At 39.1% G+C, this 24,177-nt stretch overlaps 1 protein-coding gene across 5 annotated transcripts in view; it reads right to left on the bottom strand.

Annotated features, from left to right (window-relative positions):
* WWOX (WW domain containing oxidoreductase) overlaps positions 1–24,177 on the bottom strand; it is a 736,214-nt gene that overhangs the window by 607,831 nt on the left and 104,206 nt on the right. The window contains exon 7 of one of the 5 annotated variants that reach the window (XM_075838648.1): positions 9,306–12,522. The exons of the other annotated variants lie outside the window; for them this stretch is intronic. Coding sequence (XP_075694763.1) covers positions 12,487–12,522 — 36 coding nt within the window. The 3' untranslated portion in view covers positions 9,306–12,486. Of the gene's footprint in view, positions 1–9,305; positions 12,523–24,177 lie in introns of those variants that run through there. 5 annotated transcript variants of the gene reach the window in all.

Here is a 24,177-nt window from a genome sequence, read left to right as displayed (position 1 = left end):
CCGAGTCTCCGATTCGAGGAAAGATAGGACATGTTCTATCTTTCCTTGGATCACTGACGGGACTCGGCCGGCGCACACGGTCGTGTGCATGAGGCATTAATAAATATAACAACAACTACTACTACTAATAATAATAAATCATGAAAATAACAAAGAATAATAAAAATAACAATACTACTACTAATAACACAATAAAACTAATATTAGAATAATAATAATATGAAAAGTGAAGATGATGATAATGCTACTATTACTATAATAATACCAATATATTAATGGTAATAAGTCTACTGATAATAATACCAATATAATAATAATAATAATAATAATATAACAACATTAATAACCATAAGCCTCATCTTCTATAGACACTTCCGGGTGATTATTCCTTGAAGAAACCGTTGTCTGTTTGTTCTTATTAATGCTGCCCTTGTATGTGTGTAACGTTATTGATTTATGAGAGATGAAATGTTAGCCCAACATGACTGGAACTGACAGCAAGAAAGGAAGTTGGAGAACATAAGGCCATGATCTGTCTGCATTCAAGAATCATTACGAAGGACAGAAATGTTGATCATGGGGCAATGGTATAAAAAATACGTAGATGTAATTACCTCAATATTTGGTATTTATGTAGCACCAACATATTCCATAGCCATCTACAGATTGCACTCACATCAGTCCCTATCCCAAGAGTAAATACAGGTTAGGGATGCTTGCAGAGAAAGACTACGAAAGAAAACTGGTGGAACCACCGGGCAGAACAGCTGTTATTGGTGCCCATCTGTACTCAAAGGTGAGCTGGACTTTGTAATAACTGTGGACGATTGAAGGTGTGAGCAGAAAAAAAATAATGCAGCCCACAATAATCATAAACCTTTCATGTTCTGACGGAGTTGGGCCCCAAGGTATTTGCACGGTAAGTGTAGTATTATATTTTGGCCATTCATTCGAATGCTATACATGGACAAGCCAAGTCCGCCAGAGCTACTCAATGTTAGTGGTTCTCAAAGAGCGTGGTCCCCATAGAGCATATGGAAATGGTTTGTCAAGATAAGACAACCCCTTCAAATATCACAACCCCTATGTTCATGGAATACGCGAGAGTCCCAGCTTATGGACCCAATTTTATCTTCTAAGAATTAAAATGCTAAAATCCCTAAAATTTGTCATATATTAGTAAATCAGAATTTAGAGGAGCCGCCAAAAGTTGTAATTAAGTTTTATTTACATACTTGTTGCAGCAGACATTTTTTGACTTACAAAGATCTTGAAATGTTAATATTCAGCCACGGCATTTTTGGAAAAGTCACAACAGTTATGGGGCAGCTTTGAATTAACCAACAGTTATTGGTTGTCACCATTAACCCCTTCCCGCTATTGGGCGTAACTGTACGTCCGAAAACCAAGTGACTTGCCGCAGACGGGCGTACAGTTACGCCCGGCAGATAAAGCGAGCACAGGAGCTGTGCGCGCTTTATCTTCAGCGGCTGTCAGCTGTTATACACAGCTGACATGCCGCTGCAATGGCTGCAATGGCTGTTACCGCCGATCGCAGGCATTTAACCCCTTCAATGCGGCTGTCAATGACGTCCGCCGCATTGAAGTGGTTGACAGAGGGAGGGAGCTCCCTCTGTAACCCCCGGGCCCCCCCGCGATGGATCGCGGGTGGCGATTGTTGCTATGGCAACCAGGAAGCCGTTACTAGGCTTCCTGGTTGCCCAGGTACGGTAGCCTATTAGGTCCTGCCCGAGGCAGGACCTAATCGGCTAACTGTCAAATGAAGAATGACAGTTACGATACACTGCACTACATAAGTAGTGCAGTGCATCGTAGCGGGGATCAGAAGGTCAGATCTTCAAGTCCCAGGTCAGTGTAAAAGAAAAAGTGAAAAAAGTAAAAAAAAAATGTGAACGAAAAATAAATAAAAAGTTAATAAATAATAAATAAATAATAAAAACAACACTTGCCCTGTTTCCTGATCAACTCCTTTATTATTAGAAAAAAAATGAAAATATGAAAAAAAAACTATACATAATAGGTATCGCCGCGTTCGGAACGGCCTGATCTATAAAAATATCACATTATTTTTACCGCACGGTGAACACCGTAATTTTTTTTAATAAGAAACAATTACAGCATTTTATTTTTTGGTCATCTTGTCTCAAATTTTTTTTTATAAAAAGTGATCAAAAAGTTGCAAGTAACGCAAAATGGTACCAATAGAAACTACAGTTCGTCACGCATAAAACAAGCCCTCCCGCAGCGATATCAACAGAAAAATAGTTATAGCTGTCAGAAAATGGCGACACTAAAACATGATTTTTTTAGAAAAGAGTATTTTTATTGCAGGAATGTAGTGAAACGTAAAAAAACAATATAAATTTGGTGTCGCTGTAATCGTATCGCCCCGCAGAATAAAGTTACCATGTTGTTTATACTGCACGGTGAGCACTGTAAAAAAAAAAAAAAAGAAACGTGCTGGAATGGCTGTTTTTTGGTTTCCTCATCTCCCAAAAAATTGAATAAATAGTGATAAAAAAAATCGCATGTACCCCAAAATGGAACCAATAAAAATTACAGCTCGTTCCACAAAAAAACGCGCCCTCACACACGCCCTAACGGAAAAATAACACGTTATGACTCTCAAAACGCAATGATGCAAAATGATTCTAAATGACGGCCCAGACTCATTTTTAGGTCCAGTAGAATTTCACTAAATACCCCACATCATCATTTGCTGGACCCCACTGGTGGACCCTGTAGACGCAGCGGAGATGAGGAAACTTTAGGGCCTTGTGCGGCTTATAGGGCTAGTGAAGAAGTCAAATATAAGGCAACACTGGAGCGCAGATATTCTGTATAATACCCAATAAACCCGGCCTGTGCATAAAGGATTGGTTCAAAGCGCACCACACCAATCCATGGATTCTTCATTCACCCCATTATTACATCATCCTATTATGACCTGATGCATTCCGCCCATCTTACATATGCCCTGATGTACTCCGCACAGTTTACATATACCCTGATGCTGATGTACTCCGCCCAGCTTACATATACCCTGATGTATTCCGCACAGCTTACATATACCCTCATGTACTCCGCACAGCTTACATATACCCTGATGTACTCCGCCCAGCTTACATATACCCTGATGTACTCCGCACTGATTACATATACCCTGTTGCACTCCGCCCAGCTTACATATACCCTGATGTACACGCACAGATTACATATACCCTGATGTACTCTGCCCAGCTTACATATAGCCTGATGTACCCACACATATTACATATACCCTGATGTACTCCACACAGATTACATATACCCTGATGTACTCCTCACATAGTACATATACCCTGATGTACTCCGCACAGCTTACATATAGCCTGATGTACACGCACATATTACATATACCCTGATGTACTCCACACAGTTTACATATAGCCTGATGTACCCGCACATATTACATAAACCCTGATGTACTCCACACAGCTTACATATACCCTGATGTACTCCTCACATATTACATATATCCTGATGTACCCACTCATATTACATATATCCTGATGTACTCCGCCCAGCTTACATATAGCCTGATGTACTCCGCCCAGCTTACATATACCCTGATGTACTCCGCCCAGCTTACATATACCCTGATGTACTCCGCCCAGCTTACATATACCCTTGATGTACTCCGCCCAGCTCACATATGCCCCCACATTATAAGCTGAAATACCACTAATACACCAAGCAAAATCTGCGCTTCAAAAGCCAAATGGTGGTCCAACTGAGCCTGGCAGTGTACCCAAACGGCAATTTATGACCACATATGGGGTATTCTGGAGAACCCGCTTTACAATTTATGGGATGTGTGTCTACGGTGGTACAAGCTGGGCACAACACATTGGGCACTGAAATGGCATATTTGTTGAAAACAGCCATTTTCAATCTGCAACATCTATTGTTTACTCATTTTTGCAAAACACTTGTGCGGTCAAAATGCTCACTACACCCCTAGATCAATTCTTTGAGGGATCTAGTTTCCAAGATGGGGTAATTTTTCGGGGGTACCACTGTACTGATACTATAGCTCAATGCAACATGGTGTCAAAAAACAAATCTTATAAAATCTCCACTCCAAATACTAATGGCGCTCCTTCCCTTTAGAGCCTTGCTGTGTGTCCAAATAGCAGTTTATGACCACATGTGAGGTATTTCCGTACTCTGAAGATGTTGCTTTACAAATGTTATGGTGCTTTTTCTCCTTTATTTGTTGAGAAAATGAAATTTTTTTAACTAATGCTACATCTTATTGGAAAATAATGTAATTTTTCAATTTCACTGCCCAATTCTAATGAAATCTATGAAACACCTGTGGGGTCAAAATGCTCATTACACCCCTAGACGAATTCCTCAAGGGGTGTAGTTTCCTAAATGGAGTCACTTTTGGGGGGTTTCCACTGTACTGGTACCTTAGGAGCTTTACAAATGCGACATGGTGCCGAGAAATCAAACCAGCAAAATCTGTACTTTAAAAGCTAAATGGCGTGCCTTCCCTTCTGAGTCCTGCCGCTTCCCCAAACAGCCGTTTATGACCACATGTTGGGTATTTCCGTACTCTGGAGAAGTTGCTTTACAAATGTTGGGGTGCTTTTCATCATTTATTTGTTGAAAAAAATAACAATTTTGAGGTAAAGCTACATCTTATTGGAAAATAATGTAAGGGTATGTGCACACACACTAATTACGTCCGTAATTGACGGACGTATTTCGGCCGCAAGTCCCGGACCGAACACAGTGCAAGGAGCCGGGCTCCTAGCATCATACTTATGTACGACGCTAGGAGTCCCTGCCTTGCTGCAGGACAACTGTCCCGTAGTGTAATCATGTTTACAGTACGGGACAGTTGTCCTGCAGCGAGGCAGGGACTTCTAGCATCGTACATAAGTATGATGCTAGGAGCCCGGCTCCTTGCACTGTGTTCGGTCCGGGACTTGCAGCCGAAATACGTCCGTCAATTACGGACGTAATTAGTGTGTGTGCACATACCCTAATATTTCAATTTCACGGCCCAATTCTAATGAAATCTATGAAACACCTGTGGGATCAAAATGCTCATTACACCCCTAGATGAATTCCTCAAGGGGTGTAGTTTCCTAAATGGAGTCACTTTTGGGGAGTTTCCACTGTACTGGTACCTTAGGAGATTTACAAATGCGACATGGTGCAGAGAAATGAATCCAGCAAAATCAGCGCTCCAAAAGCTAAATGGCGTACCTTCCCTTCCGAGTCCTGCCGCTTCCCCAAACAGCCGTTTATGACCACATGTTGGGTAGTTCTGTACTCTGGAGAAGTTGCTTTACAAATGTTGGGGTGCTTTTCATCATTTATTTGTTGAAAAAATTAAAAATTTTGAGGTAAAGCTACATGATATTGGAAAATAATGTAATTTTTCATTTTCACTGCCCAATTCTAATGAAATCTATGAAACACCTGTGGGGTCAAAATGCTCACTACACCCCTAGATGAATTCCTCAAGGCGTGTAGTTTCCAAAATGGGGTATTTTTTGGGGTGTTTCCTTTGTTTCGGCACCACAAGACCTCTTCTAACCTGACATGGTGCCTGAAATATAATCTAAGAAAAGGAAGGCCCTAAAATCCTCTATGTGCTCCTTTGCTTCTGAGGCCGGTATTTCAGTCCAGTAGCGCACTAGGGCCACATGTGGAATATTTCTAAAAACTGCAGAATCAGGGCAATAAATATTCAGTTGTGCTTCTCCGGTAAAAACCTTCAGTATTACAGTAAAAATGGATAAATATGGAATTTCTGCAAAAAAAATGAAATTTGTACATTTCCCCGCTACTTTGCTTTAATTCCTGTGAAACGCCTAAAGGGTTAAAAAAAAAATATGAATGCTGTTATGAATACTTTGAGGGGTGCAGTTTTTAAAGTGGGGTGATTTGTGGGGGCTTCTAATATATAAGGCCCTCAAAGCCACTTGACAACTGAACTGTTCCCTAAAAAAATGGGTTTTTGAAATTTTCTTGAAAATGTGAGAAATTGCTGCTAAACTTATAAGCCTTGTAACGTCCTAGAAAAATAAAAGGATGTTCAAAAAATGATGCCAATCTAAAGTAGACATATTGGAAAAGTTAGCTAGTAACTATTTTATATGGTATAACTATCTGTCTTACAAGCAGATACATTTGAATTTAGAAAATGCTAATTCTCTAAATTTTGGTTTTTTTCACACAAAAATATTGAATATATCGACCACATTTTTTCACTAACAAAGTACAATATGTCACGAGAAAACAATGTCAGAATCGCTTGGATAGGTAAAAGCATTCCCGAGTTATTACCACATAAAGTAACACACGTCAGATTTAAAAAATGAGGCTCAGTCCTGAAGGGGTTAAATTAGCTTCTCAGAAACCAATAATAAACCTTTCATTCTGTCAGCCTGTTCTATCAGTAACAAAGTGACCGTTTTACCAATATGGCTGCACTTCCTGTTGTCACTTTTCTAAAAAAAAATGGCAATATCTTTAAAAAGTATATGAATCATAATGGCCAAACTTTGGCTGCAGCTGTAACTTTTGAATTACTAATATTTGGCCAATTTTAACTCTGTAGTAGTTCAGGTAAGCCTCTTAATACAGGGGCGTAGATTTGGAGGAATTTTGGGGCATTTGTGCTGCTGGGTGTAGGGGTAAGGGGCCAGCAGCAAGAGAATCATTTTATTTTGATAGAAACTCACTTTGCATGGTGAATGGATTTGTATGTATTACTTTGTGGTGGAGGTAACAGAATTTTTTCCCCATATGAAAGATAGTCGGATCAAGTGAAGATTATGTCCCCCTAGGACTGTTTTTGGAAGAAAGCAGCCATGATTTTCTAATGCTGGACAATCCTTTAATAAGGGCAGTCTGTAGGAAAATATAGAGCAGATACATAGCTACCACTTTACAGATACTTTAACCTCTTGACGAAGAACTCTCAGCTGAATGAGTAACACCATCTGAGTGGGAATTTATTTTTGTTCCAGATTTCAAGGTGCAAAGGAGAGAAAAAAAATAACCAGGTTTGTATATTTATCTTCAAATGTTCTCATTTAAGATCCCCAGCTGTGAACTTCTGAAAAAATACATTACGAGCAGAGACAAAAGGAATGCCACTTTCTGCTTGTTGAGTAGATGATTTACAATTCGATTTAATTATGTCTGCACATACTAAAAATGACTCATATGAGCCCATAAAATATGAAGTATAGACTTCCAAATTCGAGGCAAGAGTCTAATGCAGGTTTAACAGTCAAAATGGAATATTGGTTTAGAAACAGAACATTGTCTGAAAGAAGAGATATTTTTTCTACCAAAATAGATGATTTTCATTTATGGGGCAGATATTGCTCAATGGCATGTACTATGCACCAAACATGGACAATCTGTACCAGCGCTCCTCAACTGGCAGACCAAATACAGACCAAGGACAACCAGCTGTTCAGACCCAACAGACCTGCAGTCATAGATACATTAAGGCTGGGTTCACACGACCTATTTTCAGTCGTATACGAGGCGTTTTTTGCCTCGTTTTACATCTGAAAATACGTCTCAAATACGTTGGCAAACATCTGCCCATTACTTTCTATGGGTATAACGCTGTATTGTTCCCACGACGCGTAATTTTACGCGTCGTACGGCAATTACGACGCGTAAAATTACGCCTCGTAAAAAGAAGTGCAGGACACTTCTTTGAACGTTTTTGGAGCTGTTTTCTCATAGACTCCAATGAAAACAGCTCCAAAAACGGCCGTAAAAAAAGCCGCGAAAACGCCGCGAAAAACGCCGTGAAAAATGCGAGTTGCTCAAAAAACGTCTGAAAATCAGGGGCTGTTTTCCCTTGAAAACAGCTCTGTATTTTCAGACGTTTTTGGTCACTACGTGTGCACATACCCTAAAGGGGGACAGAGTCTCCTCCAATGCAGCAAGTCTACTGTCACTAGTGGATCTACTGCTGGGGCCCAACACACAAGGCCATGACAATGTCTAGCATCAGGACGTTGTGTGTGACGTCGCCGGGAAGTTAAGAGGACCTGGGAGCGGTAAATAAATATATTATATATATATATTTTATTTTTTCTTGTTGTCTAGATTGGGGTGTGAATTAGACTAGAGGGCTGGTCTGGGGTCTGAATTAATTTTAGGGGTCTGGTCGGGTATCTGAACTAATTATAGTGGTCTGGTCTAGGGTCTGAATTAATTCTCAAGGCTGGTCTCGGATATGATTAATATAGGGGTCTGGCTTGTGGTGTGAATGAGTTTAGGGTTTAGATCTGAATTAATTAAGGGGGTTTGTCTGGTTTTCCCACCCAAAAAAAGTAAAGAATCTTGAATCTTAAATAGTTTGCGTAATGGTAACGAGACGAGATCTTTACCGTTGGTGTTTAACTCTGACTTCACCTGACAGAAGTCCTTTTGTAAAACTAGTTTAAAACCCTAGCTCTATACCAATAGGTGTAGGGGTAAGCCAAAATGATAAGCTGGGCAAATGGTTTAAGAGAAAAAGGGTACATTTTTTCTGTCCTTCCGTTGAAGAACACTACGGTCAGCCCCTGCCTGCCTTAAATGGTCGATAACAGGAAACAGTAGTTTGGTTTTCAATTACATACTAAATGTAGTCAAGATATCAACCAGTTGGTTAAAAAAATAATAATATGCAAATTAAATGTTTGTCAAGTTCATAGCAGACTTTCATTTTGTCGGTCATTTCAAGACCAAAACCTATTGCTTGTGCCCCGGCTGCTGAATGTAAGAGGTGCTAATGAGACGTCAACAGAGCTAAGAAACAGACAGACCTGCAAAAGTCTGAATCTTTAACCTGGGAGGAAGAACGACTAGCCTCTGACTTAAAGAAGCCGAAATGTGTCTCAACAGATGCCTAAGGTGCTTTTCTCTCCGCTCTTATACTTTATACTGCAGCACCGCTTATTCAGATTTTTTGCTGTGTAAAAGAAGAAGTCCAGGTAGTCATTCAGCAAGTAGAGTCTATTTGTTTTAAAGCAAGTACTGAACAAAAAATCCTGTACTGTTAGCCTTCAATGGCCAGCTTAAAATGCTGAGAGCCTTCTGTGGTACTCAGGCTGACCAGAATGAAACTTGAAAAAAAATTTTGGGAGAAAATTACAAACAAACAAAGCATTAACAATGTAAAAGTAAAAACATGACCATGTCACTGTAAAAAACAAACAATTATTAAGTATGTATGAGAGCAAAAGTGTTTTATAACAATTGCCATCTTTATTCTATACCTTTAAATTATACTAGAACACGGTATAACTTTATGTAAAAGTCATTTATCTAAGACCTTACAAATTAGAAAATACAGGAACTTCTCAGGACAAGTGTTCTGCCACTTAAAAGAGCTCAAATAATTATAATAAAATTTGCAGAAAATATTCCAACTATTTAGTGTAAGTATGCTATGCCTACGAAAAACCGCCAAAGTCCTGAACCCAAGCCAGGGAGAAACAATGCCGCCGTCTTTATGCAAAAATGACGTATTTTTCCAGAAGGAAAAGGCCAGACGCACAGCCCAGAAGGAAACAGTTTCCAGATACCTTCTCAAATATTCCGTGAAATACCAGGCGGAAGATTAATGGCTGCTATATCCATTTACACCGTATTTATTTGATAAGGCTCTTCAAGTTACTGTAACACAACAATGGCTTTTAAAAACCCCTAAACCTGCTCCTTTTCATCTTAAATCTCGCAGGTTTCTATTTCACCAAAGTTAAGAAGCCTAAGCCGCGTAGAATAAATAATCCAACTATGGCAACTATAAAAACTACTGCACTATAATTGATGGTTCTAGAGTTTGTCTTTCAGCTGCATAAACAAAAAAGTTTCTAGGAACGAAAAATCGGCTTCAAGGCATCAAAGCCAAAAACAGCAGTACAAGCGTGTTACTGGAGAGTTACTTGTACAAGGCAAAGACGTTTTTACAATTTTAACAAAATTGTGTTTACGGAGGAAACCGATAACCAAACGTGTGCTGCTTACAAACTAGGCTCGTGTGTCAGGGTGGTGGTATCGAACATTTTTGCCTATATCAATGGTATTCTAGAAGAAAAAAAAACGTTAAAAACATTAGGATAGGCGATCAATATGTGATCAGTGAGGGGGACAGGAGTCTCGAACACTATTGAAATAGGCAAAAATGCTCATGTTACTTAATTTAACAATTGGGCAACATTCAAGGGCCAGGTCCCTTTTAGGCCCAAAGGACCTTAGATATGCCCCTGTTATTGTATTACCACATCGTTAAAGAGGATTTCCCAGAAAAAACATGGAGGTCTTATTCTTAGGATTGGCCATCAATACGCTCGTTTTTTTAAAACAGAGGTGTAAAAAGACGACCCTTAGGCCCTGTTCACACAGAGTATTTTGACGAGCTTTTTGGAGCGGAAACCGCTCCGCAAAACTCGTCAAAAACCGGCCGAAAATGCCTCCCATTGATTTCAATGGGAGGCGGGGGCGGTTTTCTCCCACGAGCGGTAAAACCGGCTCGCGGGAGAAAGAAGGGACATGCCCTATCTTCGCGCGGTTACGCCTCTGACCTTCCATGGACATCAATGGGAGGCAGAGAAAGCGTATTTCGCTGAGTTTTTTGCTCGTAGCACTCAATGGGCGCGAGCGAAAAACGCAGCGAAAATCGCGGCAAATGATGTGCAGGAAGGACAAAATCTGCCTCAAAATCCCAAACAGATTTTTGAGGCAGAATTTTCCTCCTGCAAATAACTCTGTGTGAACGAGGCCTTACATTGGGCGATTATCGGGCAGACAAGTGTTCATAGAACGCTTGTCACTGATAATTGCCTTGTGTAAACAGCGCAGCGATCAGCAGATGAACAAGCAAATGCTCGATCATCTGCTGATCGTATCGTATAAAAAAAGTTAAATATTATCGTTGACGGCAGCACATCTTGTTGTATAAACAGGGAGACGCAATGCCAGCATGATAATAATGTACGGGGACGAGCTATCGTAGTAACGACCGCTCGTCCCCATCCATAGCTCCGTGTGACAGGAGCAAGCGAGCGCCGATCAACGATGTTCGGCGCTTGCTGTACGGGCCAAAATCGGCGGGTGTAATAGGGGCTTTAGTATAACATCTGTCATACAGTATGACCTTGTAACTTTAGAGTTGTTAAGTTGGGGATAGCCATTTCAATTGTTATCCTGTGTGATTATGCATGAAATTACAGAAATCCATCTTAAATGACACCTTCCATCTGCCCCACACAGAAAGAGTTACTAGAATTATAGTTTTTTTTTCCCGTCTGACTAATATCGAAGCAATAGAAAATATAAGCAATGTAGTGTGTACTGGAAACACAACCTAATATGATGATAAAAGGTCTACTTTTAGCATGCTGCTGCCTCTCGTTTGTCACAATCTGTTCTATGGAAAACTTATAGGATACTTGAGTCTGTACTTTTAAGTCCTTAACTCACGTTGGCGAGGATGTTATGGTATATTGTCAAAATATTCACTCAGAGCCAAAAGAACAAAGTGTCGATTTTGCACATTCAGTTGTGTATATGGCTTACCCTGAAATACAGAAAATGGAGGTGATACTATTTGCTGTAGATCTCCAAATTGTTGAATATCCTTGCGAACACATGATATAAATTAAGAGTTTGCATGAGATTAGAAACAGCACAACTCTTGGCCATTGGTTGTATCTGGTATTGCAGATCAGCCCTATTTAAGTGAATTAGGCCAAGCTGCAATACCAGACACAGCCCATATACAAAAGTGGCGCTGTAGAGCTGGCCACCTAGATTTCAATAGCTAACTGTATTTGTTTCAAAGAACTGGTCTCCTATATGCAATGTAGCTTCTTAAATTGTTAATACTTGTAACCCCCCTTTCTTGTAAAACTTCTCCAATATTACATATTACGGCTGTGCGCTGCCTCATTACTTTGGTAGGACGAGGGTTCTATTAAAGTATAAAAGCATGAAATTCCACAACCATAAAACCACTCTGTGGGAGCTTATAATGTCTTTCTTTCTGAAGAGTCTTGTATGACTTTGGCATCTCAACAAGTCTATTCTATCCACAGCGTGGTCCTGGGGCTCTGCAAACCACAAAATGGCAATGTTCTTCTACCCAGGTTGTTTCCTTGTAATTCCTCACCTTCCAGCACTCAGGAAACCCAGCACGACTTCCATTTAAATCTGCTCTCCTCTCCGCAGCAACCCAGCACCCTGACTCTTTACTTCAGCAGCTGCTAGAAGTCATATTGATGACCGTAATTTTGTAAGAATAGCAACACCACCTGCTGTGGCCTTGTTTTGCACGGTATGGTAATAACGCACAACACCACATGGTGATACCAGTAGGGTGTTCCCTCTTACTCAGGAAGACTTGTCTTTTTAATTATACTGCCTTGGCCACATATTTAGTACTGATCATTGGCATATTACCAAAAGGGGTTCCTTTGGCACCTAAATGAATAGAAAAAAAATTAAGCAGGATGTTGCCAATTAATAAGAACAGTCATGCATTTATTCATGTACGAGGGTTGGAAACAAAAATCGAACAAATAATAAAACTTATATGGAGAGATTTATATTATCCAAAATAAGGCAAGTTAAAAAAAACTCATCAAGTAAGCTACTTGTTTATACAGGGTTATTCTAGACGTTCTGTTGTATGGTTTCCAGTGGACTTAATACCTCACTAACAACTATGCTAAATATTACTATATATTACATATAGTATGAATACTAAATCTGGTAATAGCCGCTTGCGTCTGATCAATATGTGGGCTGACACTGCATGGCTACATGGTTTAACTGAGCCTGTTAGCCACATGCCAATGGTAGCTATTCCTCGCACCACTTCTAAGACCAAGTGCACATGCAGCGAAGATATTCCATTTTGGAGATGCCTGAAACTGGGTTTACGGTGACGCGATCGAAGAGGGTAGTCCCCTTTGAACGTGCCACAGTCTGCAACGATCAAAGGGTTAAACAGCTGGGGTCCCAATTTTCTCTGATTCAGCTGTATTCACTGGGCTTCACTAAGTTCGGAAGCTGTTCGTTACATGAGCCTTTTCTACAGCGACACCAAAAGACGTCGCTGTAAACTAAGGACCTGCACTGCCTGCCATCAAAACTCAGTGGGCAAACGCTAAGGGGTTAATAAAGCGTTAAACTTCAAGATACAGTTTTTGTTTGTTTTTTTATCATTTTAAGAACAAACGGTAAGGAAGTAACAAGGCCAAGGATACTTTCTGAATGATTAATGCCATATGAGACTATGGAGAGTTATCAATGGAACTAAAGATCAGGGAAAATAACCAAATACTTACCCGAAGTTATAATGAGGCTTTGCTGATCATAGAAAAAAACGTACTCTATAACAGGGCACTTTAGACCCTTCGAATGAATAAACCCTTAGTCCACAATTACTATACATGAACAGTATATCAGCTTTTTGCGAAGGAAGAGAAACAAACTAATCTAAGCCTTGCGGTCTCCCGGCCGGCCTTACTTTGCGTAGATACTAAATTCCATTCCAACGTCCCAGCTGTCAAAACATTTTCCACCCACCCAATTTATGCATCTTTAGTTGTCAATATTCCAATGCTCGTCAATGACTTAGTATGTTCACCACTTAATTACTTGCAAAACGGTTTGCAACAAAAAAGGCAATAACCATCCATTTCCTTTGAGCTGCTCAATAATTATAGACAATCTTTTGCCTATGTAGTATACATTTCATATATCACAGGTTGTCATGTGAATTGGAATTGTTTTCATGCTCTACAGGTCAGTAAAAAAGTGCATTTTTTTTTTTACTAGATAAAAGTTACACTTATTATTTTTGATAAATTGGCATCAGTTTAAAAAAATAAGTCTAAAATAGAAACACCATAATGTAGAGTGAAAACGTTTACAAAAAAATAATTTATTAAAAAATAATTGGTTTTGCATCTGAATATTTTAATTTCTCCCCTAGGGTCAATTCAAGACCGTACTAAGGAGTGCATCCAGAAATTTGACCTGAGAGGGGCTCCAGGAACCATACGACAGAGGATAAAATAGCCGCGTGCAACTCACGCCTAGAAAGACAGGAGGCGCCACATCTCAGCCTGGCCTTTATTGCTGCTGCCTTCCTGTTGCCAGGCTGTACCATTCCCCCGATGGCCAACAGCAGGTCAGAATTATCTGCTGCTGTGTGCCAGTCGTCCTCCACACCCGTCTCCCCATGGGTGAGCCCCTGAATACAGGCAAAACATTGAAGAGACTCATAATTCAAACTCACAAAGAACAAGTCGATGATCTGGAGTTGCCCACAACAGAGAAAACAATGAGATCTTTGAACTGACAATCTTAAATAAGTTAACGGGGATCTGTCACTTTAAGGTGCCGAAACAGGAGCTTAATTGGGTCCTTTGCAAGTTTTGTGCAAAATATGCAAATTAGAATGACGAACCCTCCTACCCAATCGAACAACTCTCGCTCTATCTCCTATGTTTCTATCCCCCCCCCCCTCACATATCCTTCTAATATCAGACTTACATCTATCTATACACTGAAATAAAAAAAATTTTAGTTAGGAAAAAATGGGTGGTCCGCTCAAAGAAGAGGGTCAATGTGCATAGGAAACAATGGAATCGGAAATTAGAGACCGAAATGTCGTCTCAATAACAGGTGGTATTTTTGAAGAGGTTTCACTGTGTAGAATATATTTTTATCTAATATCTCTCTCTATATAATAAATCTAATATCTATCATCCCTTTCTTATCTATCGTTATCTATTGTACACATACAATAGTAAAATTCTGTTACTCTGGCACTATTAGAAATGAATGCCGAATTATTAATTATTATGGATTATTGGATTGTTATAATCTCCCTCTAATATCCATTATCTACGTCCGGCTCTCAAACCCCTCTTCATCCAATATATCTCTATCTATATATCTAGTCTATATGTATTGCTCCATCTAAGTAATATCCAAAAGCTTGCACGTCTGTCTATATGCACACGACAGTAAAATTATCTTAAAGGGGTCGTCCAGTTTCAACAAATTAATGTTATTTTTTGTATAATAAAAAAAATCATACAATTTTCCAATATACTCTCTGTATTCATTTCTTACGGTTTTCAAGATTGTTGTTATTCAGTAGGAACCTTCATTCTTTACTTCCCGTGGATAAAATATTGTCCATGGTCATGTGATGGACACACAGGTGCACGGCTCGTCACAGTTTGTGTATCAGAGCTGTGTCTTCTAACGATCCCACCACCTGTGTGTCCATCACATGACCACGGACAGAATTGTATCAGATAAAAGTAAATAATGAATGTTCCTACTGAATAACAACAAGCAGAGATCTTGAATACCGTGAGGAATTAGTACATGAAGTATATTGGAAAATTGTATAACTTTTAATTATACAAAAAATAACATTAATTTGCTGAAACCGGACGACCCCTTTAACCTGATATTAACAAGACTCGATGCTGAATTATTGGATGGTCATAAACAAAAGTATATAAAACTTCAAAAAAGGCGTAAAAAAGAATTCTAAATTAAACAATCCTTCTGTGATTTAGAATTGTTTTCCCCTGCACCATTTTCAGGATATAAGTTATACCCGGAGTTTAACCTGTTCACTGCTGAAGCCTCTCGGCAGTTGCTCCTTTTGACGCTGAATGTATCGATCAATGTCAAGTTTTTGATATATGTAATAGTTACCAACACGAAGAACAAGTCTCAGTGTTTTAATAGGTATGTCAGCCACCCGGTTATCTCCTGAATGATAGTTCTCCTCAGCGCCATCTCTCACAACGAAAATGGCTTTTTTTCGGTTTTGTTTTATGTGCAACTTTTTGTCTTTTTTTTTCTTCTCTTAACCCGAGGTGAAGATATTTATATAACCACTTGGATTTATTTGTGGCCACAATATTAATTTTGATTCATTTTTAAAACCTGCTAATGGAAATGCTTCTCTTCAAGTCATTAATCAATTGTGAATTTCATTCCCTTGTTTTGTAAAAGCTGCTGCAATAAATAGTTTTTTTTCACAAGGCGAAATTCTTGGAGATGGATTCAGCCAGCGTAATTAATTGTACCCAGTTACAGAAGATCAGCAAGTTTGTAGGATTCACATGCTGCTTTACCATATGGCTGCCCAGTAGGCGAAAAATTTGATTAATGTTTTGAAGGGGATTTTTTCAGCAATATTTGAGCCCAGATGAGGAATTTTTCCTTTTTAATGGTGATAAACAGCTGATTTCAACCAACAGCGATGTTGACTGGTAGATTACTGATCTGTAGATAGCCACGTGCGTGCAAGTATAATGTGAACGCCTCTAGAACAGGATGAGCTGCCGTGCACTGGCGAAAAATGTCTCATTGTCAGCTCTGTTTGATTTTTCTTTCACGGTTGTAAGCTGCAATGTTTTCTGTGGTTTCAGGTTTACTGAGGTTATATATATATATATATATATATATATATATATATATATATATATATATATATATATATATATATATTATAAACTAAAATTTCTTTAGTTCGGCATCCAACAATCCAGAAAATGTCATATTCCAGAACAAAACTGCATATGTTATTCTAGTTTGGATTTTTTCTTAAAGGTTCTCTTCCCTTGCGAGTGAGATTATGGCTATTCAATGGTCCAGAATACTTCATTGTCCTAACCTATTACTGCTAGATTGACAGAAAATAATATTATATATATATATATATATATATATATATATTTGTGTGTTTGTAAAATGTCTCTAATTTGGCTTCAATAAAATGTCAGCTAATTAGAGAACCTTTAGGCTAGGTTCACACATTTAAAAATTACGTTGTGGAATCACCCTAAAAATTGGCACCAAAATTGGTACTGAAATTCGCATACGATTCCGTAACTGAAATTCTGTAATAAATATGCGTTCTGTAAATCCATCATAACCACAGGATATACCATAAATGTGTGATAGGTGTGGGTTCCATCTGGAAACCGAACCTATGTAGAAAAAGGTGGTCTCCCGAACCCGGTCCCGCATGTTCTTCCAGGTGGAGAATAAATGGAGGTGGCCGTACATGTGCGCGGCTCGCTCCAATCAGTTCTATGAAAAAGAAAGAAAGAGGGAGAGAAATAGAGAGAGAGAGAGAAATAGAGCAAGAGAGAGACAAATAGAGAGAGAAAAATAGAGAGAGAGAGAGAGAGAGAAAGAGAGAGAGAGAGAGAAAGAAAAATAGAGAGAGATATGTAGCTTTCTAACAGCTGGAAAGTTACAGGTTGGACACCACTGAATTAACCCCTTCCCGACATTTGATGTACAGTTATGTCACAGCCGGGAAAGAGGAGTATAAAGCGGGCTCACGGGCTGACCCTGCTCTAAACTCAGCAGGTGTCGGCTGTAAGTTACAGTCGACACCTCACTGCAATGGCCGGGATCGGAGATAACTTGACCGCGGCAACTAAGCCATTAGAAAAATGGGGTGGAAGGGTGTTTAGTTAGCCCATTGGCCTCCACTGCGACACCCGTAGTCACATGTACCCCGAAAAAGACTATAGCTTGCCCACAAAATACAAGCCCTCACACTAATTGGACAAAAAAAAAAAAAGTTATGCCTCTCGGGTTATGGCGACACTAAATTAATTTTTATTTTTAACAATTACTTTTTTGTTTATAAGACTAGTAAAACATAAGAAAATATATATATTTGATATCACAGGAATCGTATTGACTCGCAGAATAAAGTTAACATGTTATTTTTACTGCACGGTGAACGCCGTACAAACAAAACTCAAAAAACAATGGAGGAATTGCTGTTTTTTCCCTCATACAAATAATTTTTTCCCAGTTTCTCAGTACATTATAAATTGTGGCGTAAAAAAAAAAAACAACAACTCGTTCTGCAAGAAACAAGCCTCCATACAGCTATATCGGTGAGAAATATTTAAAAAGTTACGGCTTTTGGAATGCAGGGAAGAAAATACAAAAATTTAAAAACAAAAAATGGCTCTGGCGGCAAGCGGTTAACATAGGGGGGCAAATTATATATGATGGGGGGGTTGAAGGCCTTTACCAGGAAGTTTTTTGATATATGTTACAAGGCCTGCTCTTTATTGTACACCCACCTGCATAACAGTAAACCTTCTGCCACCGATAATAGTATAACAATTAGTCCATGACTCTTTATAATATAACCTCAAATTTCATGTTCATGCAAAATAGCTCTTCTGTAAGCCGTCAGCATGTATGTCACTTTGATTGAGAAGCCTTGTTGTCAGGAGATTAGGTCCTAACTTTACACACTGGTAAAGTACAAAGATACTTGGTTCTACAACACAATGACATGCCATATTCTGTATTCATATTAATTATGGCAAGAATGATGGAGTTTTCTTCAGACTAAGTGAACTTTAAAAATCCACTTGGGCTATCTGTAAGACTGAAACGGAGCCAGACTCCTCTATCTATATGATTTACACATGGTGCTCCTGGTGGGAGAAAGGGGGTAATTAATATTTAACAATAACTATTAATAACGCAGAAAAAAAATGAGGTAAACAGTAGGGCACACAAGAGACTAAAGGAATCCCACGACACATTAGTAATTTTTAGAATGGACGTATCACTATCAACGTTGCTATTTTTCTTTATTTGACGGAGCTCATTTATTAAGCAACACTGCAAAGGCAAACAATGGAATCAACTATATTACGAGTGCTATTTTGAAAGTAAAATTTAAAAAAAAATCTAGCTGACATGATTGGTCGCTACTGGTAACAAATGTTTTTTTTATCTGAAAGTTTGTGGGCCCCAATGCAAAATTGGTAAATAGAGCCCCTCAACCCTTATGTTACTAAGGAATTGTTGGGCAACCTCTGGATTGGCGTAGTCGACTACGGTATTCATTCCGTCAAAACGACGGAACCCTTGCACAACTGAGACAAACGGAAACCATTTGCTCCGGATCCGTCACCATTTACTAGTCCTTCTCAATGAATTAGAATATCATCAAATGTCAGTGATGTCACAGTACAGGGATAATGAACACAGTGATGTCAAAGTATAAAAACAAACACAGTGATTTTACAGTATAGAGACACACACAATGCAGGGATAATACAATTAATTCATGGTGCAGGGATAATACAGTAATGTCACATGCAGGAATAACAAATACAGTGATGTCATAGTACAGGGATAATAAACACAGTGATGTCACAGTACAGAGACAATAAACACAAAGATGTCCCAGAACAAAGATAGTAAACAGTGATGTCACAGTACAGTGATAATAAACACAGTGATGTCACAGTACAGAGACAATAAACACAAAGATGTCCCAGAACAAAGATAGTAAACAGTGATGTCACAGTACAGTGATAATAAACACAGTGATGTCACAGTACAGAGACAATAAACACAAAGATGTCCCAGAACAAAGATAGTAAACAGTGATGTCACAGTACAGGGATAATAAACACAGTGATGTCACAGTACAGAGACAATAAACACAAAGATGTCCCAGAACAAAGATAGTAAACAGTGATGTCACAGTACAGTGATAATAAACACAGTGATGTCACAGTACAGAGACAATAAACACAAAGATGTCCCAGAACAAAGATAGTAAACAGTGATGTCACAGTACAGTGATAATAAAACACAGTGATGTCACAGTACAGAGACAATAAACACAAAGATGTCCCAGAACAAAGATAGTAAACAGTGATGTCACAGTACATCCCTGAATGTGACAGTGATGTCATATTATAAAGACAAACACAGTGAAGTGACAGCACAGGGATAATAAACAGCAGTGAATTCACAGTGCATGGATAATAATACAGTGATGCCACAGCGGATGGACAAATTACCCACTGATGTCACAGTGTGTATGGCTGTGTCTGATACCGCAGCGCAGTCCATTCACGTAATAAGGCAGAGTTTGGCTGATCTGTAGTACCAGAAACAGCCACACTGCAGTGAAGGGGTAACGTCGCGTAAGAAAATGTTGCTGCCTTTTGTTCCCAACGATCATACATTGATGGCTTATCCTTAGGATAGGCCATTAATGTAACATCCCGTAAAAATCTATTCTTCCAATAATAACAAAAAAAAAACAAAAAAAAAACAAAACACAATGAATACTCAGACTTCAAAGGTGGATTTTATTTCAATGCATTACGAACTTACAAATAAAATTCTAGCATCTTCTTTAAGTCCCTGGAATTGAAATGCATAATTATAAAAGTATTACAAATTCCAAAGAAGCCACTCGAAACACGACGCCAGATTTAATGGCTGAGCATTGAAGATCCAACGTATGTTGCTTTGTGTGACTGCATCTGTAATGTGCCATAGCAGGAAAAAAAAAAAAAAAACAGCCTTCCTTAAACTCACATCAAGTGCTCCAGGGAACGCCGAGCCAGCAAACCGCTTTAATTGCTAATATTAGTGAGAAGTTTTAACCGGTGACCCAAAATGCAATGCTCCACTGTACCCTCGTCCATGAACTGGAACCATCTCCTGTGTACGCACGCTCTCGGCTTAAAAGTTTAAAGAGCTAACAAAATATTTTAACGAGATACAAATCTCAGAGATCATTAATCAATATGCTCAATGTTATTTGTGATAATTCATCATGACATGATATTAATGGGTTACAGTACCCTTCAGAGGTGAGATTAATGCAAATGAGCAACCACAATTAACTTTACTGCTCCCTACTCACAGGAATGGACAGATGATTATAAATGACAACTATATGTCAATTACAATATCCAATAAAGTGAAGCTTAGAGGGCAATCTGTCTACTTTTATAGTCTTTGCTTGACATAGAGAAATCAGGCTCAACCCACCACTGTCACGCCACACACTGCTCTTGAGCTGTAAATATATATTTATATGCATGCCAGGATATATACTATTATTAATGGAATGCAAGTATGCTGCTGGAAGGGCAACAGAGACATGGTTTGGAGGAGAAAGTTTTGACCAGTGACACCAACCTTGAAACCAAAAAACGAAGAGCAATTACAAAAAGTGGAATCAACATCTCATTCCTGCTTCAAAGGATTGTCCAGGATATTAAAAAAAAAACAAAAAAAAAACAGACCTGTTTTTGTTTTTTTTCCCCCGAAAAAAACAGTGCCACTCTTGTTCAGGGGCTGTGTCTGGTATTGCAGCTCATCCCAATTTAAGTGAAATGGGCTAAATTATAATGCCAGACACATTACGAAAGGGGAAAAAAAATGCCTTATTTTACTAATCCTAGAAAGTCCCTTTAAGGCTTTGGTTAGATATGCATCATGATTTGCCTTAAAGGGGTATTCCAGTTAGGAAAAATTGATGGCCTATCGTAAATTTCACATTTTCTATCTATGGAGAATGTTGGTTTGAACAAACTGTAGATTAACAGATATCAGCGAAGCTGCTGGGATTTTGAGTTTCCTATGACATAAAAAAAATTATTCTAATAAGTAACTATATTTTAATAATCACACACACACACACACACACACACACACACACACACACACACACACACACACACACAAGTACTATAACATTCCAAAGGCTAAAATGTACCAACGTTTGGTATATAGAAATAAATACAGAAGGCGATACTGAGCAGAGGAAGTGATCATTTAGAGGAAGCGCAACTTTTGGCTTTTTCTGGTTTGCAGATCAGCCCGATTCAAGTGAATGAGCCTTAGCTGCAATACCAGACGCACCCCAAGAGTGGCGCTGTTTCTGGAAAAAAAGAAACAGATCCCAATCTCCTTAAAAAAAATAAAATAAACACCACTTTAAAGTCAAATAAAGCTTTTTGAATTGCATTAAAGAGGCTCTGTCACCAGATTTTGCAACCCCTATCTGCTATTGCAGCAGATCGGCGCTGCAATGTAGATTACAGTAACGTTTTTATTTAAAAAAAACGAGCATTTTTGGCCAAGTTATGACCATTTTTGTATTTATGCAAATGAGGCTTGCAAAAGTCCAAGTGGGCGTGTTTACAGTAAAAGTCCAAGTGGGCGTGTATTATGTGCGTACATCGGGGCGTTTTTAATACTTTTACTAGCTGGGCGTTCTGACGAGAAGTATCATCCACTTCTCTTCAGAACGCCCAGCTTCTGGCAGATCACGCTGTGACGTCACTCACAGGTCCTGCATCGTGTCAGACGAGCGAGGACACATCGGCACCAGAGGCTTCAGTTGATTCTGCAGCAGCATCGGCGTTTGCAGGTAAGTCCATGTAGCTACTTACCTGCAAACACTGATGCTGCTGCAGAATCAACTGTAGCCTCTGGTGCCGATGTGGCCGACACGATGCAGGACCTGTGAGTGACGTCACAGATCTGCACTGTCAGAAGCTGGGCGTTCTGAAGAGAAGAGGATGATACTTCTCGTCAGAACGCCCAGCTAGTAAAAGTATTAAAAACGCCCCGATGTACGCACATAATACACGCCCACTTGGACTTTTACTTTTAAACACGCCCACTTGGACTTTTGCAAGCCTCATTTGCATAACTACAAAAATGGTCATAACTTGGCCAAAAATGCTCGTTTTTTTAAAAATAAAAACGTTACTGTAATCTACATTGCAGCGCCGATCTGCTGCAATAGCAGATAGGGGCTGCAAAATCTGGTGACAGAGCCTCTTTAAATAAACACTCCGGCTTTTTTTTTTTTTCATTTTGCTATATTAAACCAAATACGGTATTGTTACTAAATATAACATTTATTCCCCGTGTACAGCATCAGTTATCATAGCCGCGTTATATGCATTCTTCTGTTTGGTGGCCATCTTTGGAGCATCTTCTTCTCCTGCTCTCAGAGGAAGCACAACCTCTGGTATCCCCACAATGCGATGTAACATTAGGGGTGAGGGCGTTTAGCGGAAAGAACGGTGTGCACTGACTAACACGCGCTTATAGGCAGCCGAAGGTGGGCCATGCCAGGAGATGTTGACCGCTTTTTACTATAAGGAACTCCCAAGGGGTAACCGATGGATCACATGACCTAATCGACAGGATAAAAACATGGGTTTACGGCGGCAAAGAAAAAGATACTAAGATAATGAAAGGCCATTTGACATATTGGCGCAATAGGTGTCTAATTATTAAAGAAAGTATCGGAAGTTTAATATATTATATTTTAGCCCTAATGATAGAGAGATTTGTACACTTTGCTCTCCGCTTGCATTATTCCTTTTCGATCAGGTTTACGGTGTTTTTTAGCAAAAAAAAATTGCGTTGAATGCTGCGCTTTTCTATCCAGTTGAAAAAAAAACCAGTGTGAACAGACACTAAGGAGTATGTACCAGATATAGATTGCTTCAAAGAGGTTACTTAGGGTCCTTTTGTACCGATTAACGAAACAGTTGATTGATCGGAACTCGTTTGTTTTTTTCACAAAGAGCTGTGATCAGTAATGTATGGCGACGAGCGATCTTCACTACGATCGCTCGTCCCCACGCATTACCATTGTGTCGGCACCACATCTCCCTATTTACACATCCCCATGTGCTGCCGATAACGATAAGATTTTGTGTTGCATAAACGGTACGATCAGCCGAGAGTTTCCACGTCCATTGGCTGATCGTTGCCCCGTTTACACAGGACAATGATCGGGAATGAGCGTTTATATGAAGGCCTGTTTGGTCTTTGAAATAATTAAAAATGAATAGACGTGTACGTGAGCAATGCGAGGCCCCTGAACCACACTAATCTGGTAGGGACAGGAATCCAGTAACAGACTGACTAAATACCAAGGAAACCTCATACACTATTAATGCAGATGACTAATTCTTCTTAGAAAAAAAAAAAAATGTGCAAATAAATTATGTGATTTACTAATCAATTCACAAATTGTAGACTGGAGAAAAATAAAAAATAAAAATATATATATATATATTTTTTTTTAAGCCAAACATTCATTTAATTGCAGTTTGGCACCAACAAATATACATCAAAATTATTGTATTTCCCTTGACAGGAAGCTCCATGCTTCTACACACTGTTATAGCCCTCTATAGAGAAAGCCGAAACTGCTGACAGCCTTGAACACCACTACAACAATATTACCGTGCTTGGCAGAGAAGCGCC

The sequence above is a fragment of the Rhinoderma darwinii genome, chromosome 9 (genome assembly GCF_050947455.1).
Source record: "Rhinoderma darwinii isolate aRhiDar2 chromosome 9, aRhiDar2.hap1, whole genome shotgun sequence".
In the NCBI taxonomy this organism is placed as follows: Eukaryota; Metazoa; Chordata; class Amphibia; order Anura; family Rhinodermatidae; genus Rhinoderma; species Rhinoderma darwinii.
The sequence above is the reverse complement of the archived record's forward strand: the minus strand, read 5'-3'. Positions and strand labels throughout refer to the sequence as shown.